The sequence below is a fragment of the Oncorhynchus mykiss genome, chromosome 5 (assembly GCF_013265735.2).
Source record: "Oncorhynchus mykiss isolate Arlee chromosome 5, USDA_OmykA_1.1, whole genome shotgun sequence".
NCBI classification, from domain to species: Eukaryota; Metazoa; Chordata; class Actinopteri; order Salmoniformes; family Salmonidae; genus Oncorhynchus; species Oncorhynchus mykiss.
This window is the reverse complement of record NC_048569.1, coordinates 44,468,645-44,485,433: the sequence shown is the minus strand read 5'-3', so window position 1 is coordinate 44,485,433 and position 16,789 is coordinate 44,468,645. Positions and strand designations below refer to the sequence as shown.

Genomic DNA, 16,789 nt, shown 5'->3' with positions numbered 1-16,789 from the left:
CAAAATATGTGATTTATCGGTATCGTTTTTTGGGGGGTAAGGAAAATATTGGCTATCGGTAAAAAAATGTAATATCGGTGCTTCACTAGTTGATAGGTCTACCTTCACTCGTTAATTCTGTGAACTTTCCCTCCTAATGAGGGAGAGATATTAGAAAATATCTTAAAGATGTTGTTTTTTTGATAACGGAATATCAAGGCACATAAGACAATGTTTCATAAACTCAAAAAAGGGAGAAAAATATGTCCAAAACTAAATATAAGTGTTGATATTAGTTGGCAGGGGTCTTCAACATTGTGTTTTATATGTTCTCTAAGACCCCTTTTCCATCTGTTTGACTAGAAATCAAAGCCTTTGCTTATTCCAAATTTGTACAATGGAAAATGGTTGTAAAATGTTCAGTGCCTTCGGAAAGTATTCAGACCCCTTGACTTTTTCCGCATTTTGTTACGTTACAGCCTTATTCAAAAATGTATTAAGTAAAACAATTGTCTCAGCAATCTACATATAATACCCTATAATGACAAAGCAAAAACAGGGTTTTAGAAATGTTAGCAAATTTAAAAACAAAAAACAGAAATACTTTGACATAAGTATTCAGACCCTTTTCTATGAGATCCTTTGCTATTGAGCTCAGGTGCATCCCGTTTCCATTGATCATCCTTGAGATGTTTCTACAACTTGATTGGGGTCCACCTGTGGTCCATTCAATTAATTGGACATGATTTGGAAAAACACACACGTCTATAAAAGGTCCCACAGTTGACAATGCATGTCAGAGCAAAAAGCCATGAGGTCGAAGGAATTTTCCATAGAGCTCCGAGACAGGATTGTGTTGAGGCACAGATCTGGGGATGGGTACCACATTTCTTTTTCAGCATTGAAGGTCCCCAAGAACAGTGGCCTCCATCATTCTTAAATGGAAGAAGTTTGTAACCACCAATACTCTTCCTGGAGCTGGCCAAACTGAGCAATCGGGAGAGAAGGGCCTTGGACAGGGAGGTGACCAAAAATCAGATGGTCACTCTGACAGAGCTCCATAGTTCCTCTGTGGAGATGGTCATCTTTCTGGAAGGTTCTCCCATCTCTGCTGCACTCCACCCATTAGGCCTTTATGGTAGAGTGGCCAGACAGAAGCCACTACTCAGTAAAAAGGCACATGACAGCCCGCTTGGAGTTTCCCTAAAGGCAGCTAAAGACTGTCAGACCATGAGAAATAAGGTTCTCTGGTCTTATGAAACCAAGATTGACCGTTTTGGCCTGAATGCCAAGCGTCATGTCTGGAGGAAACCTGGCACCATCCCTACGGTGAAGCATGGTGGTGGCAGCATCAAGCTGTGGGATGTTTCTCAGTGGCAGGGACAAGAGACGAGTCAGGATTGAGGGAAAGATGAACGGAGCAAAGTATAGAGAGATCCTTGATGAAATCCTGCTCCAGAGCGCTCAGGACCTCAGACTGGGATGAAGATTCACCTACCAACAGGACAACAATCCTAAGCACACAGCCAAGACAACGAAGGAGTGGCTTTGGGACAAGTCTCTGAATGTCCTTGAGTGGCCCAGCCAGAACCCGATCGAACATCTCTGGAGAGACCGGAAAAATAGCTGTGCAGTGACGCTCCCCATCCAACCTGACAGAGCTTGAGAGGATCCTGCAGAGAAGAATGGGAGAAACTCTCCAAATACAAGTGTGCCACAGCTTGCCCAAGACGACGAGGCTGTAATCGCTGCCAAAGGTGCTTCAACAAAGTACTACGTGAAGGGTCTTAATACATATATATTTTTTGTTCTTTTTTATAAATTTGTTTTTGCTTTGTCATTATGAGGTATTGTGTGTAGATTGATGAGGGGGGGAAAACGATTTAATCACGTTTAGAATAAGGCTGTAACGTAACAAAATGTGGAAAAAGTCAAGGGGTCCGAATACTTTCTGAAGGCACAGTATGCCTTCATTTCTCCAAAATATGGACTCTTTGCTTTTGTTTGACATGCTCATATGAACTTCAAGTTGGTGCTCATGGGTCCTTTTACATGGACATGACCTTAGACTAGCAACGGTCATTGAAATTGCCGAAGGTATTCAAAACAATTATAATAAATGCAACAGTTGGACAATGGATGAAGATACTCCAAACTTTATTTTTTTAAATAATCCATCAGAATATTTTACTGCACAGACAAATAATGAATGAAGTTTAGCGGGTTTTGTGGGAATTATAGTATTACGTTTATTGTAAAACATATTGTGTTAAAATAAAATGATGTGCCTCATTTGCATAAAAACACTGGGTGTATATGCATATATTCATGAATTAACATAAGGGGGTTTAACAGGGCTGCAACCTTCCAACCACTTGCTACCCCACCTGCGCAGTCTACACTGCCTCATTTATTACGGTTGTCACGTTCTCTTGCATAATTCAACAGTGTGTCATCTCGGATTACTTTTTATTACACGCTTGGCTTTAGATTACTCCCATCTAAACTTACTTTACGTTGTTTGTGAGATCAGACATAATATTCACTACAATTTGAGTGTTCATTTTCGGAAGTTGCTTTCATTTCAGCGCAAGTAATTTGTGAACATTTCAACTTTTTTCAATTCCACAAAAAAAAAGAACACCCATAAAAATAGTCATTTTTCTTCTCTTTCTTGTGATGTAAGTGTCGAGACGGTGCGTTTAAATCCCAGACTACGCTTTAGCGTATTCCATTAAGACCATTTGACAGGTCATTACAAACATTTCCGCGGTCGTAACGTAAACGGGAAAAATTGATAGGCACAAGCAAGAGGATGAAAGCGTGTCGCAGGAGTAAAATCAATCCAGCGAGATTGAAGTGACAAGTGGATTTTGCACCCCTCAAAACACAAGAAATAGATGGCTGAAATAGACAGATCCTGAGGTAGGCGAGGGCATGCGCGTTCCTAGTTAAACTTTAAATCACGTCTGAATGGCCTAGTTAACAGGGTAACAAAATAAACTGCTTGACCACAGGGGCTTGCTGGTTACTCTCAGGTCCTCTAATATCTTATTACATTTCAGTAATTTAGCAGATGCTCTTATCCAGAGCAATTTACAGGGAGTGCATTCATCTTAAGTGCTCTTACATGCTCTTTGATATTCAACCCCAGAACCCCCTTCCTGTGAGTCGCCTGCAAACACCAGGACTTCCTCGCTGACCCGTTGGACTCTAAAGGCCTAATGTTGATGAAAACCTCTCTGTAGCTTGTGTTGTAAAAGCTTCTCAGGTGACTGAAATGACATGTGGAAATCAGGATATGTGAAATGAAATGAGGACATGGGAATGGGGAACTGTTTGTGGACTGGATGTCCTCTTTTGAGTTAACCCTTACACAGTTGGCAAAGCTGGTTGAAATAACATGATTACAACCAGTTTATAGGGTTGTAATGGCATCAACTAGTTTTGCTTATTGGGTATGACCTTGTTGAACTTAACCCTTCGGTTCGGTCACCTAAGCACAGTGGACATCCTCCTTAATGTTGAGGCCTTACTGATACGATACGCATCATGACCAGGGGTGTAACATAAGAACTAAATGGAACATCTTTATGTGATACGTATGTGTATTATCAATGCGTTTAACTTTTCACTGAGATAGAACTGACGCCTGTTTGTTAGTCATTGTGTAGTACTAACAGTAACAGAGGCGCATTGGTAATTATGTACACGGCTGTTCAATGTTTGGTCAGTTAAAATCTAAGAAATATCTTAGTTTGTAAATTCTACTATTGTTACTTACACAGCAAATGGGCAGAGCGAAGCCCGCCGTGTAGAGCACAATGGAGGTGACTGTACTCTGGTGGAAGGGGTAGCTGATGCTGTCATCGTTACAGAAAAAGCCCCTCTGATAGGGCTTGATTTTGCCCAAGTTAAAGGCTGCCAGGGGCAGTCCCCCTGTGGATGGAGAGAGGAGGTAAAGGGGTTAACTTTGTAATAAAAAAATGTACATTTAAATAGTGATATGAGGAATAAATACACAGTGAATAACGAATTTAAAAAAAATATGGCTATATACAGGGAGCACCAGTACCGAGTCAATGTGCAGAGGTACGAGGTAATAATTGTCCCTTTTTCAGGACCCTGTCTTTCAAAGATAATTTGTTAAAATCCACTTCACAGATCTTCATTGTAAAGGGTTTAAACACTATTTCCCATGCTTGTTCAATGAACCATAAACAATTAATGATCATGCACCTGTGGAACGGTCATTAAGACACTAACAGCTTACAGACGGTAGGCAATTAAGGTCACAATTAGGAAAACTTAGGACACTAAAGAGGCCTTTCTACTGACTCTGAAGAACACCAAAAGAAAGATGCTCAGGGTCCCTGCGCATCTGTGTGAACGTGCTTTAGGCATGAGGACTGCAGATGTGGCCAGGGCAATATATTGTCATGTCCTTACTGTGAGACGCTTAAGACAGGGAGACAGGACGGACAGCTGATCGTTTTCGCAGTGGCAGACCACGTGTAACAACACCTGCACAGGATTGGTACATCCGAACATCACACCTTCGGGACAGGTACAGGATGGCAACAACAACTGCCCTAGTTACACCAGGAACACACAATCCCTCCATCAGTGCTCAGACTGTCCGCAATAGGCTGAGAGGCTGGACTGAGGGCCATACCACTCATTCTGTGCGTGATTTCCTGCAAGACAGGAATGTCAGTGTTCTGCCATGGCCAGCGAAGAGCCCGGATCTCAATTCCATTGAGCCCTTCTGTGACCTGCTGGATCGGAGGGTGAGGGCTAGGGCCATTCTCCCCAAAAATGTCCAGGAACTTGCAGGGGGTATCTTACAGCAAGAACTGGAAAATTTGGTGCAGTCCTTGAGGAGGAGATTGCAGTGCAGCACTGCAGTACTTAATGCAGCTGGTGGCCACACTTTTGACCCCCTCTTTGACCCCCTCTTTGTTTAGGGACACATTATTCAATTTCTGTTAGTCACATGTCTGTGGAACTTGTTCAGTTTATGTCACAGTTGTTAAATCTTATGTTCACACAAATATTTACACATGCTAAGTTTGCAGAAAATAAACACAGTTGACAGTGAGAGGACGTTTCTTTTTATGGCGAGTTTATAAGTAGGGGTAACAGGATAAATAGACTTAGCAGTATCAGCAGCGTATGTGGAGCAGTAGCAGAAGCGTGTGTGCGCACGTATGTAGCGTGTACAGTTGAAATCGGAAGTTTACATACACTTAGGTTGTAGTCTTTAAAACTTGTTTTTCAACCACTCCACAAATGTATTGTTAACAAACTATAGTTTTGGCAAGTTGGTTAGGACTTCTACTTTGTGCATGACACAAGTAATTGTTCCAGCAATATTTTACAGACAGATTATTTCATTGTATCACAATTCCAGTGGGTCAGAAGTTTACATACACTAAGTTGACTGCCTTTAAACAGCGTGGAAAATTCCAGAAAATAATGCCATGGCGTTAAAAGATTCTGATAGGCTAATTGATGTCATTTGAGTCAATTAGAGGTGTGGATGTATTTCAAGGCCAACCTTCAAACTCAGTGCCTCTTTTTGTTTTGATTTTCCCATGATGTCAAGCCATCAGCCAAGACCTCAGAAAAATAATTGTAGCCCTCCACAAGTCTGCTTCATCCTTGGGAGCAATTTCCAAATGCCTGAAGGTACCACGTTCATCTGTACAAACAATAGTACGGAAGTAAACACCATGGGACCACGCAGCCGTCATGCCGCTCAGGAAGGAGACACGTTCTGTCTCCTAGAGAGGAACATACTTTGGTGTGAAAAGTGCAAATCAATCCCAGAACAGCTGCAAAGGACCTTGTGAAGATGCTGGAGATAACTAGAGGTCGACCGATTATGATTTTACAACGCCGATATCGATTATTGGAGGACCAAAAAAGCCGATACCGATTAATCGGCCAATTTTTTTCACATTTATTTGTAATAATGACAATTACAACAATACTGAATGAACACTTATTTTAACTTAATATAATACATCAATAAAATCAATTTAGCCTCAAGTAAATAATGAAACATGTTCAATTTGGTTTAAATAATGCAAAAACACAGTGTTGGAGAAGAAAGTAAAAGTGCAATATGTGCTATGTAAGAAAGCTAACGTTTCAGTTCCTTGCTCAGAACATGAGAACATATGAAAGCTGGTGGTTCCTTTGAACAAGTCTTCAATATTCCCAGGTAAGAAGTTTTAGGTTGTAGTTATTATAGGAATTATAGGACTATTTCTCTCTATACCATTTGTATTTCATTAACCATTGACTATTGGATGTTCTTATAGGCACTTTAGTATTGCCAGTGTAACAGTATAGCTTCCGTCCCCCTCCTCCCTGGGCTCGAACCAGCAACACAACGACAACAGCCACCATCGAAGCAGCGTTACCCATGCAGAGCAAGGGGAACAACTACTAGAAGGCTCAGAGCGAGTGACGTTTGAAACGCTATTAGCGCGCGCTAACTAGCTAGCCATTTCACTTCGGTTACACCAGCCTCATCTCGGGAGTTGATAGGCTTGAAGTCATAAATAGCGCAATGCTTGACGCACCACGAAGAGCTGCTGGCAAAACGCACGAAAGTGCTGTTTGAATGAATGTTTACGCGCATGCTTCTGCCTACCACCGCTCAGTCAGATACTTAGATACTTGTATGCTCAGTCAGATTATATGCAATGCAGGACAAGCTAGATAATATCTAGTAATATCATCAACCATGTGTAGTTAACTAGTGATTATGATTGATTGTTTTTTATAAGATAAGTTTAATGCTAGCTAGCAACTTACCTTGGCTTACTGCATTCGCGTAACAGGCAGTCTCCTTGTGGAGTGCAACAAGAGAGAGGCAGGTCGTTGTTGCGTTGGACTAGTTAACTGTAAGGTTGCAAGATTGGATCCCCCGAGCTGACAATGTGAAAATCTGTCGTTCTGCACCTGAACAAGGCAGTTAACCCACCGTTCCTAGGCCGTTATTGAAAATAAGAATATGTTCTTAACCGACTTGCCTAGTTTAATTTTTGACTTTTTTTTTCAAATAAAATAATCGGCGCCCAAAAATACAGATTTCCGATTGTTATGAAAACTTGAAAATCGGCCCTAATTAAATCGGCCATTCCGATTAAACGGTCGACCTCTAAAGGAAACAGTTACAAAATAATCTATATACACAGTAAAACAAGTCCTATATTGACATAACCTGCAAGGAAGCCACTGCTCCAAAAACGGCATAAAAAAAAGCTAGACTACGGTTTGCAACTGCACATCGGGACAAAGATCGTACTTTTTAGAGAAATGTCCTCTGGTTTGATGAAACAAAAATAGAACTGTTTGGCCATAATGAGTATTGTTATGTTGGGAGGAAAATGGGAGGATGCTTGCAAGCCGGAGAACACCATCCCAATCGTGAAGCACGAGGGGGTGCTTTGCTGCAGGAGGCACTGGTGCACTTCACAAAATAGATGGCTTCATGAGCAAGGGATATTATGTGGATATATTGAAGCAACATCTCAAGACATCAGTCAGGAAGTTAAAGCTTGGTCACAAATGGGTCTTCCAAATGGACAATGACCCCAAGCATACTTCCGAAGTTGTGGCAAAAGGCTTAAGGACAACAAAGTCAAAGGTATTGGACTGGCCATCAAAGCCCTGACCTCAATCCTATAGAAAATGTGTGGGCAGAACTGAAAAAGCGTGTGTGAGCAAGGAGGCCTACAAACCTGACTCAGTTACACCAGCTCTGTCAGAAGAAATGGGCCAAAATTCACCCAACTTATTGTGGGAAGTTTGTGGAAGGCTACCCAAAATGTTTGACCAAAGGTAAACAATTTCAAGGCAATGCTACCAAATACTAATTGAGTGTATATAAACTTCTGACCCACTGGGAATGTGATGAAAGAAATAAAAGCAGAAATAAAATCACTACTATTATTCTGACATTTCACATTCTTAAAATAAAGTGGAGATCCTAACTGACCTAAAACAGGGAATTTTTACTAGGATTAAATGTCAAGAATTGTGAAAAACGGAGTTTAAATGTATTTGGCAAAGGTGTATGTAAGACTTTAACTGTGTGTGTGTGTGTGTGTGTGTTGGGATGTCAGTGTAAAGGCATCAGCATGCTTTAGTTCAGCTGGCGCATAGCCAGACTTGGCTAGCCAAACCGAATGAGTGTGCTCCCATACTCCCTTAAAAGACCTTCGCTTGAAAAAAGTAGAAATAGTACTGTTTGTCCATTTTTAAACACAGTAGCCAGTATAAAAATAATCTGGATTAATCGAAGATAACTCAAGAAAGCTGTCATTAACGTTTAGCGTTTTTTGTTGTTGTAGAGATCTTAGTTGCGCAATTTTGCATCTGACTAGGATGTTTGGTGCAGTATTTCTCAAGTGAAAGAATGTGCATGAGAACGAATCGTCTCTTGTTGAATGACAACAGGCAATTCATCGAAGAATCTCTACTGTTGACCAATCGCCGAGGCGGGGGCGTAGACTTCGGCTACTGACTTCGGATTGCCTCTAGAAAACAAATTGTGCCCGAACAGCTGGAAAAAAACATAGCCAAAAAAACGACAAAAATAATAATAAATATACGCCATTTTCCGAACTGTTTCAGCTGGGAGCATGCGGACACCTTACGTATGTGGGTAGAGTCCAGCGTGTGTGTATTGAGTTAGTAAAAGAAAGGGTCAATAAAGTAGTCCGAGTAGCCATTTAGCAGCCTTGTTTAGCAGTCTTATGCCTTGGGGGTAGAAGCTGTTCAGGGTCCTGTTGGTTCCAAACTTGGTGCCCGGATACCGCTTGCCGTGTGGTATCAGAGAGAACAGTCTTTGGCTTAGGTGGCTGGAGTCAGTTTTTTGGGGGGCCTTGATCTAGAAACTGCCTAGTATAGATGGCAGGGAGCCGCCCTTCCCTTTCCTGTAGTCCACGATCAGCTCTTTTGTCTTGCTGACATTGAGGGAGAGGTTGTTGTTCTGGCACCACACTGCCAGGTCTCTGACCTCCTCCATATAGGCTTTCTCATCATCGTCGGTGATCAGTCCTACCACCGTCATGTCGTCAGCAAACCTGATGGTTTTGGATTTGTGGGAGGCCACGCAGTCGTGGGTAAACAGACTACAGGAGGGGCCTAAGCAAACACTCCTGTGGGGCCCCCGTGTTGGTGGTCAGCATAGCGGATGTGTTGTTGCCTACCCTCACTAGGCGTGGCCTGTCATGAAGTCCATGATCCAGTTGCAGAGGGGGGTGTTCAGTCCCAGGGTCCTGAGCTTGGAGGGCACTATGGTGTTGAACACTGAGCTGTAGTGAATGAACAGTATTCTTACGTCAGTGTTCCTTTTGTCCACGTGGTTGAGGGCAGTGTGGAGTGCAATAGAGATTTTGTCATCTGTGGATCTGTTGGAGCGGGATTTGAATTAGAGTGGGTCCAGGGTGGCTGAGATGATGGTGTTGATGTAAGCCATGACTAACCTTTCAAAGTATTTCATGGCTATATTTGCGAGTGCTACGGGGCAATGGTAATTTCGGCAGGTTACCTTGGCTTTCTTGGGCACTACTAATGGTAGTCTGCTTGAAACAAGTTGGTATTACAGACCGGGTCAGGGACGGGTTGAAAATGTTAGTGAAAACACTTGCCAGCTGATCAGTGCATGTTCCGAGTACACGTCCAACAGGGTTGGGGTCAATTCAGTTTTCTACTCAGTCAATTAGGAAGTGAATTTACATTGTTTTGAGGAGTTTTTGACTTGAATTGAAAATGGAATTGATCCCAACCCTGCTACCTATAGCCTAGTAGCCAGCCACAACCAAACCTTCCAAGCTGCTCTCTCTTTCCTGTCTGGTATCTTTATCTGTGTTTTTCATTTCTCATTGTCAGCTGTGCCACCCCGTTAAAATGAGTGGCCGTGACAGCTGAGAGCGCCTGTGGGTGTGTAAAACACAGCAGGCCACAACAACATCCCAGGACTCCCTTCCCTCCCTCTCTCTCTCTCTCATAATCTGATCCTGTCTTGGCCTCCTCTCTTCAAAGAGGACAAGGGAGGACACTGGTCATGGTTAAGCTTCAGTGCAGAGATATCCATGCACCAATACACTCCATTAATACTAGGCTAGCAGGCTTCTGGGCCTCGGGAAAGAGTGTAGTTAAAGAGTGTGGTCACATTGAAAAGTCAAGTCACAAACATTCAAATAGGCTGTTATAACACCTTAATATGTTTAGGTTACTTGGTTGTCTGTGAAAGTGCAGAGGTAAAAGCACCACACACATGCTGCCATGATATGTACATGAAGGTTTCTTGCGACCGGCAGAGTAACTTAAAACCCAGCCACATGGGTTTAGTTACGTGAGCAAGCCTGACAAAACACACACATCCCTATGATTTACCGATAGACCACAATTTCAAGAGACAGCTATGAAGTTATCCGTAGTCACACATCTATGACATTGGTGATTGAGGGGCCATACTTGTGAATATTAGAAACAGTTTGAATTGTTGAGTCTCTAAATCCTCATCTACCAAATAAAATCTTGGACATAGTGGCACGCGATAGAACAAGCCTTTTCAACACCAGCTGGACGTCCATTTAACAAATTCTATAAATCAGCCATTTGCAAATGTTGACGTAGTTCGACGAGGGTCCTTAACAGAAGTCCTACGGCACCATCTGCTAATCAAAGTGAATAAAAACACTAATTGTAGACACTATTTCACATTGTTTATGTGCACATCGGTTTACGTTTGGCTGGCTCTGCAGAGTCCACCTCTCCTCATTGTGAGATATCGATCAGCGCACAGCCCATGGGTCTCAGCCAATCAGCTGGTGCCTGCTTGCCCCACACTCTGAACTGACCATGCACCCTCTGATTGGCTAAGGACATCTAGCTGGTCCTGCACTGCATGTTATTACATGTTTGTTTATATTCATACAGTCCTTTGTTCTATTTATCACTATCAATGTTGTGCTATTGCCGTCAATACTGTATTCCATTCATTTGCTCTGTTTATATTCATGTTATTACATGTAGAGTTACTCTGTTGTATTTATTGTGTCCATGTACAGTACCAGTCAAACGGTTGGACACACCTACTCATTCCAGGGGGTTTCTTTTTACTATTTTCTACATTGTAGAATAATAGTGACGACATCAAAACTATGAAATAACACATGGAATCATGTAGCAACCACATATGGAATCATTTAGTCCCCTCCTTCCCCCAAGACTGCTTGCACGACTCCAACGCCGTCATTAAGTATGCCGGCGACACTATCACCGACGACGATAAGACAACCTATAGGGAGGTCAGAGACCTGGCAATGGTTTATTTAACAACCTCTCCCTCAACATCAGCAAGACAAAGGAGCTGATCGTGCACTACAGGAAACGCAGGGCCGAGCCTCCCCTGTTCACGTCGATAGGGCTGTAGTGGAGCAGGTCGAACGCTTCAAGTTCCTCAGTGTCCACATCAACAACAGAGTCGGGAAAAGGGCACGAAAATGCCTCTTCCCCCTCAGGAGCAGGGGCGACCCGTCGTTCAGAGCCCCACCTGTTTTGAGCCCCACATTTTTGCAAAAATATATATATTTTTGGGGAGCTTGCCTTTTTTGCATGTTATTTTGGCATTAATACGTGTCACATATCAGTTTGTAAACAAAGTAAAAAATGATATATATATATATATATATCTATCTATCATTGAGTTAATAAAGCCACATACTCAACAAAACAAAAAAGAGACCATGTTTGTAAGGCAGCTCCAAAATGCAGGTGTTTCAGCTCAGTGCTTTCTGTGGTGGTGGGGCAAGGCAGCAGAAAATACAGTTTTGCATCATGATTGGCTCAGTGTTCTGTCACTCATGGGGACTTTACGTCACTGCCAAGTGTAAGAAGAAACATTGAAAATTCTATCCCTTCGGCTGCTGCCATAGAGGTCATTGGCCACAGATAAAATGACATCAAATCATGTTTTATTTAGGAGGAAAAGGGGGATACCTAGTCAGTTGTACAACTGAAAGAGTCTTCCACATTTAACCCAACCCCTCTGAATCAGAGAGGTGCGGGGGGCTCATCGGCCATTGAACAAACATTACACAACAAGTTGGAAATAGCAAATTCAACAACTGGTTTGGAAGGAATCAGTGACAGTGGTCCCAAATCTGGGATTAAGTTTAAAATGATAAACATTCAATATTGGCCATGCTGTAACTGATGCATGATATGTGCTACGCTCAAAACAACTTAACTCCGAGGACCGCTGCGCCACCTTCCTGTTCAAGTGAGCCGAGCACAACAATGCGAGTCGAAAAATGTATTGTATGCTGCTTCATAAATGAAGTAATATGCCAGGGAGATATGTATACTGTAGATAAGAAAGTAATACTAAGTGTATGTTGTGTAGTAAGATGTTAGTAGCCCATGTGCCTCATCCTAATAATTTGGTTTATTTACTCCTCTTAATTTCGCCTCCTGTTCTGCTGTAGCCTATAACCTGTTCGAGAGAAATATAATAATTGAATATTGTAAGAGCTTTCATTGTCTGCTTATATGCCCCCTTTATTTATCCTACACTTCTAACTTGGTGTACAGGGAGAGGAACGGACCATGTTCTGAATTCTGTCGCCGTACATTTCAAAAGTGCTGAACAAATAGTTATTGACTACGTCCGTCCTAGCTCGCTCATTAATGTCTTAATCAAAATTAGGGATTGCCTCTTATCCGCTTCTCGTCCCCTTATGCCATAGTTTGTACATCTCAATTGTCATTAGAAATTTGTTTAAGCAAGTCAGCTATATAAGCTATGTTTTTTTTTAAAGGCAGTAAATTAGGCTGAATTAACTGTTTCGCTGCCAGACAAGGCTCTGCTGAAAGCCAGGTGTAGCAGTGGTAAGGTGTTGGGACTGCTGTTGGGACAGCTTTATGTGTGCACTGTTTGTCACCGTTATAGTGCAATTAATGTATTGTTTAGAGGCTTCGCTGGCATGCATTCCACTTTATTTTTGCCCCACCAAGATTTCCATGCTAAAATCACCACTGCTCAGGATGCTGAAAATATTTGACATGGGCTGTAAGATCCTCACTGTTCTACAGCTGCACCATTGAGAGCATCTTGACTGGCTGCATCACCGCTTAGTATGGCAACTGCTTGGCATCTGACCGTAGGCGCTACAGAGGGTAGTGCGTACGGCCCAGTACATCACTGTGGCCGAGCTCCCTGCCATCCAGGAACTCTACACCAGGTCCTGGATGGCAAAGACTCCAGTCACCTAAGTCCATAGACTGTTCTCTCTGCTACCGCACAGCAAGCGGCAGCAGAGAGCACCAAATCTGGCACCAAAAGTCTCCTGAATAACTTCTACCCCCAAGCCATAAGACGGCTGAACAGTTAATCAAATGTCTACCCTGACTATTTGCATTGATCCCCTTTTGATTTGCACGGACTCTCTTGCCCCGGTTCTATGCACACTCACTGGCCTCCAACCACACACACACATACAAATGCATATCGACTCCATACACAATCACACTCTTCACATACGCTGCTACTCTGTTTATTATCTATCCTGATTGCCTAGTTACTTTGACCCCTTATCTACATGTGCATATTACCTCAATTACCTCGTATCCCTGCACATTGACTCGGTACCGGTAATCCTTGTATATTATTTTATTACATTACTATTTCCTTTGTGTACTAATTTCTTACTTTTTAACTCTGCATTGTTGGGAAAAGGATCATAAGTAAGCATTTCACGGTAAAGTCTACACCTGTTGTATTTGGTGCGTGTGACAAATTAAATTCGATTTGGCTTGTTACAGTAAATGGAAAGCGGGTCGGTGGTGGTGTCATGGTAGCTGTCAGTAAGAGCAGGGAGAGGTGACATTAACTGGAAAGAGAGAGGGAGAGCGAGAGAGGGCGGCAGAGAGGGAGGGAGTAAGAGGGAAGGATTGTCCAGACTGTTGTTTTCACAGTCTTGCTTTGACCACCAAACAACAGAAATAAAACAGCTGAACATAACAGTAGGTCAGTGGAAGGGAGGACAGTAGCAGGTGACCTAACTGTGGTTTGTGACTACTATGAGTTCCCATTGTAGCCAATTCAATTGCAGTAATTTCGTTACAGAATTACGAGTTTTAATCACTTATTAATTCATAAACAAATGTGATATCAGTAAAACACCAACTAATTGGTAAGTCTACCTTTACTTGTTACTTCTGTGAACTTTCATCCTCATGAGGGAGAGACATTTTTAAATATCGTTATGATATGTGGGTTTTTGGTAACAATTACAAGGCAATGCTTCTTACATTTTTACAGAGGGCAAATCATTTTTCTAAAAGGATGAAAAATGGTAAAAACTGTATATGCCTTAATTTCTCCCCCCCCCCCCCCCCCCCCCCAAATAAAATAGACTCTTAGTTTTAATTTGTCACAGTCCTATTAACTTCACATGTTGAGGTTCATGGGCCTCTTAGATAACGTTCACTGCACTTTGGAATACATTATCTATGACTCATCCAGGACTTCCATAATTCAGAATGAGATTAAACCCCTACACAAATCTATTGAGATGAGTCATAATCTGAAAAGGAGATTATCAGAACTTTATATGTTATATTACTTAGGCCTAGTATCTCATAAACCAGGCATTGTTAGAAGTAGCCTAAATTACAAAATGCACTGAGTGCAGAATTGACACAAATTGACCAGGTAATGATTTTAGAATTCCTAAGTATATGATGAGACAGGTTGGGTTATCCATAAAGCTTTTAAGAGAATCCCTAACACAATGTTTCCAGGCATCAATGGATAAATCATCACAAATGAATGGCAATTCAATATTGCCTGAAATAGAAGACAGCTTTGAATAGATAATGGTGTGGATGCACGATAGAGGTGTTGGCTGGAACTCGATACAATCTAAACAACAGCAATGCTCACGCCATGGTTCTACAAATTTTGTCGGGAGTTACATTGCAACAATCATTCGAGACCGCAACAGTTACATTTGTTACCATTGTCTATTACATTGCAACCGCAACAAACTGATCAACATCAATCAACTACTGTAAACCAGCAGCAGCAGTAAATAAAATACTTGTTCGGCTGTTTATGATTTATAATCAAATTATTGAAGAAAGATGCACCGCACCCTCGCTTGACCAATAGGCAACACATAACCACACCCTTGGTCTTCCACCTTGGCTTGAGATTCAATATCGGACAGAAATTCAGACATTCGAACTTCAATAGCTCGCGAACGATTTGAGCTACCCATCTCAGGTTAGGCTCTTTATTAAGGAAAAAAGGTTTACATCTTACGTCCACCAATTCGGACCGGAGACTCATAAATCACACCGCAATGTTTAGAAAGCCTGGCACACCTTCAATGTAACTAGTTAGGGACCGTCAACAAAGTGCATGATCACAATATTTACGTTTCAATAGCTCCTCAACCACATTTCAATTGTATATTATTCCTTACATAGAAAGGCATATTGCATAGCCTTTAGTTCTCACAAAAATATTCCAACACACACAACCGTTCAAACGTTTGGGGTCACTTAGAAATGTCCATGTTTTTGGTAGAAAAGCACATTTTTTGTCCATGAAAATAACATAAAATGTATCAGAAATACAGTAGACATTGTTAAGCTTGTGAATGACTATTGTAGCTGGAAACTACAGATTTTAATGGAATAGCTACATAGGTGTACAGAGGCCCATTATCAGCAACAACCCCAACCCCAAGGCACATGTTAGCTAATCCAAGTTTATCATTTCAAAAGGCTAATTGATCATTAGAAAACACTTTAGCAATTATGTTAGCACAGCTGAAAACTGTTGTTCTGATTAAAGAAGCATTAACACTGGCCTTTTTTAGACTAGAGAAATCTGTCGTCCTTCCGCATCTGCAGTGGAAAGTGGCCGAGCTACAGCGACGTTTGTCAGACCATGAGACACCCCAAAAATCGGACCGATATGACCCCACTGTGGAAAGGGAGACTCTCACGAACACAATGATGTTCTCTGTTTTGCTCCACGACCCCTACAGGTGTCAAGGGACTCATCTGAAGGTAACCCATACAAATGAATGGAAGTATGGAGGTAGTTTTGTGCCAACAAAAATAAAAGGGTTAAATATGTGTCCAAAAAAACAGAAATGTTTCCTGAGCTTTCTTACACTTCAAAACCTTAAGATGTATTTTTTGACTGTCTTTTTTTCCCCATTTATGAATGTGTTATTCAATAGGCTTGGGAGGTATACTGTATACCGGTGTATTTGGATACAGCCAAGAGATGGTTTTTCCAATACGTCAATATCATTGAAACTAAGTTTTTTTATTTTTTTATTATAAATGTGAATATTTGTAGCTACTTAAGTAAAACCAGTCAGTATCTGGTGTAACCACCATTTATTTGCCTATTGCAGCGCAACATTTCTCCTTTGTTGCTGGATATTGGCAGGAACTGGAACACTCTGTCGCTCCAGATCATCCCAAACATGCTCAATTGGTGACATTTCTGATGAGTATGCAGGCCATGGAAGAACTGGGTTATTTTCAGCTTCCAGGAATTGCATACAGATCTTTGTGACAAGTGGCTGCACATTATCATGTTAAAACATGAGGTGATAAATGGCACGACATAGCCATAGATAAAATGCAATTGTGTTCGTTGTACGTGGCTTATGCCTGCCCATACCATAATCCCACCGACACTATGGGGCACTGTTCACAACGTTGACATCAGCAAACCACACGCCCACGAGGCCAT

At 41.8% G+C, this 16,789-nt stretch overlaps 1 protein-coding gene across 2 annotated transcripts in view; it reads right to left on the bottom strand.

Annotated features, from left to right (window-relative positions):
- Positions 1 to 16,789, bottom strand: part of LOC110523914 (phospholipid phosphatase 1) — a 35,716-nt gene that overhangs the window by 16,203 nt on the left and 2,724 nt on the right. The window contains exon 2 of one of the 2 annotated variants that reach the window (XM_021603058.2): positions 3,764 to 3,918. The exons of the other annotated variant lie outside the window; for it this stretch is intronic. Within the exon in view, the coding sequence (XP_021458733.1) occupies positions 3,764 to 3,918 (155 nt within the window). The remainder of the gene's footprint in view (positions 1 to 3,763; positions 3,919 to 16,789) is intronic. 2 annotated transcript variants of the gene reach the window in all.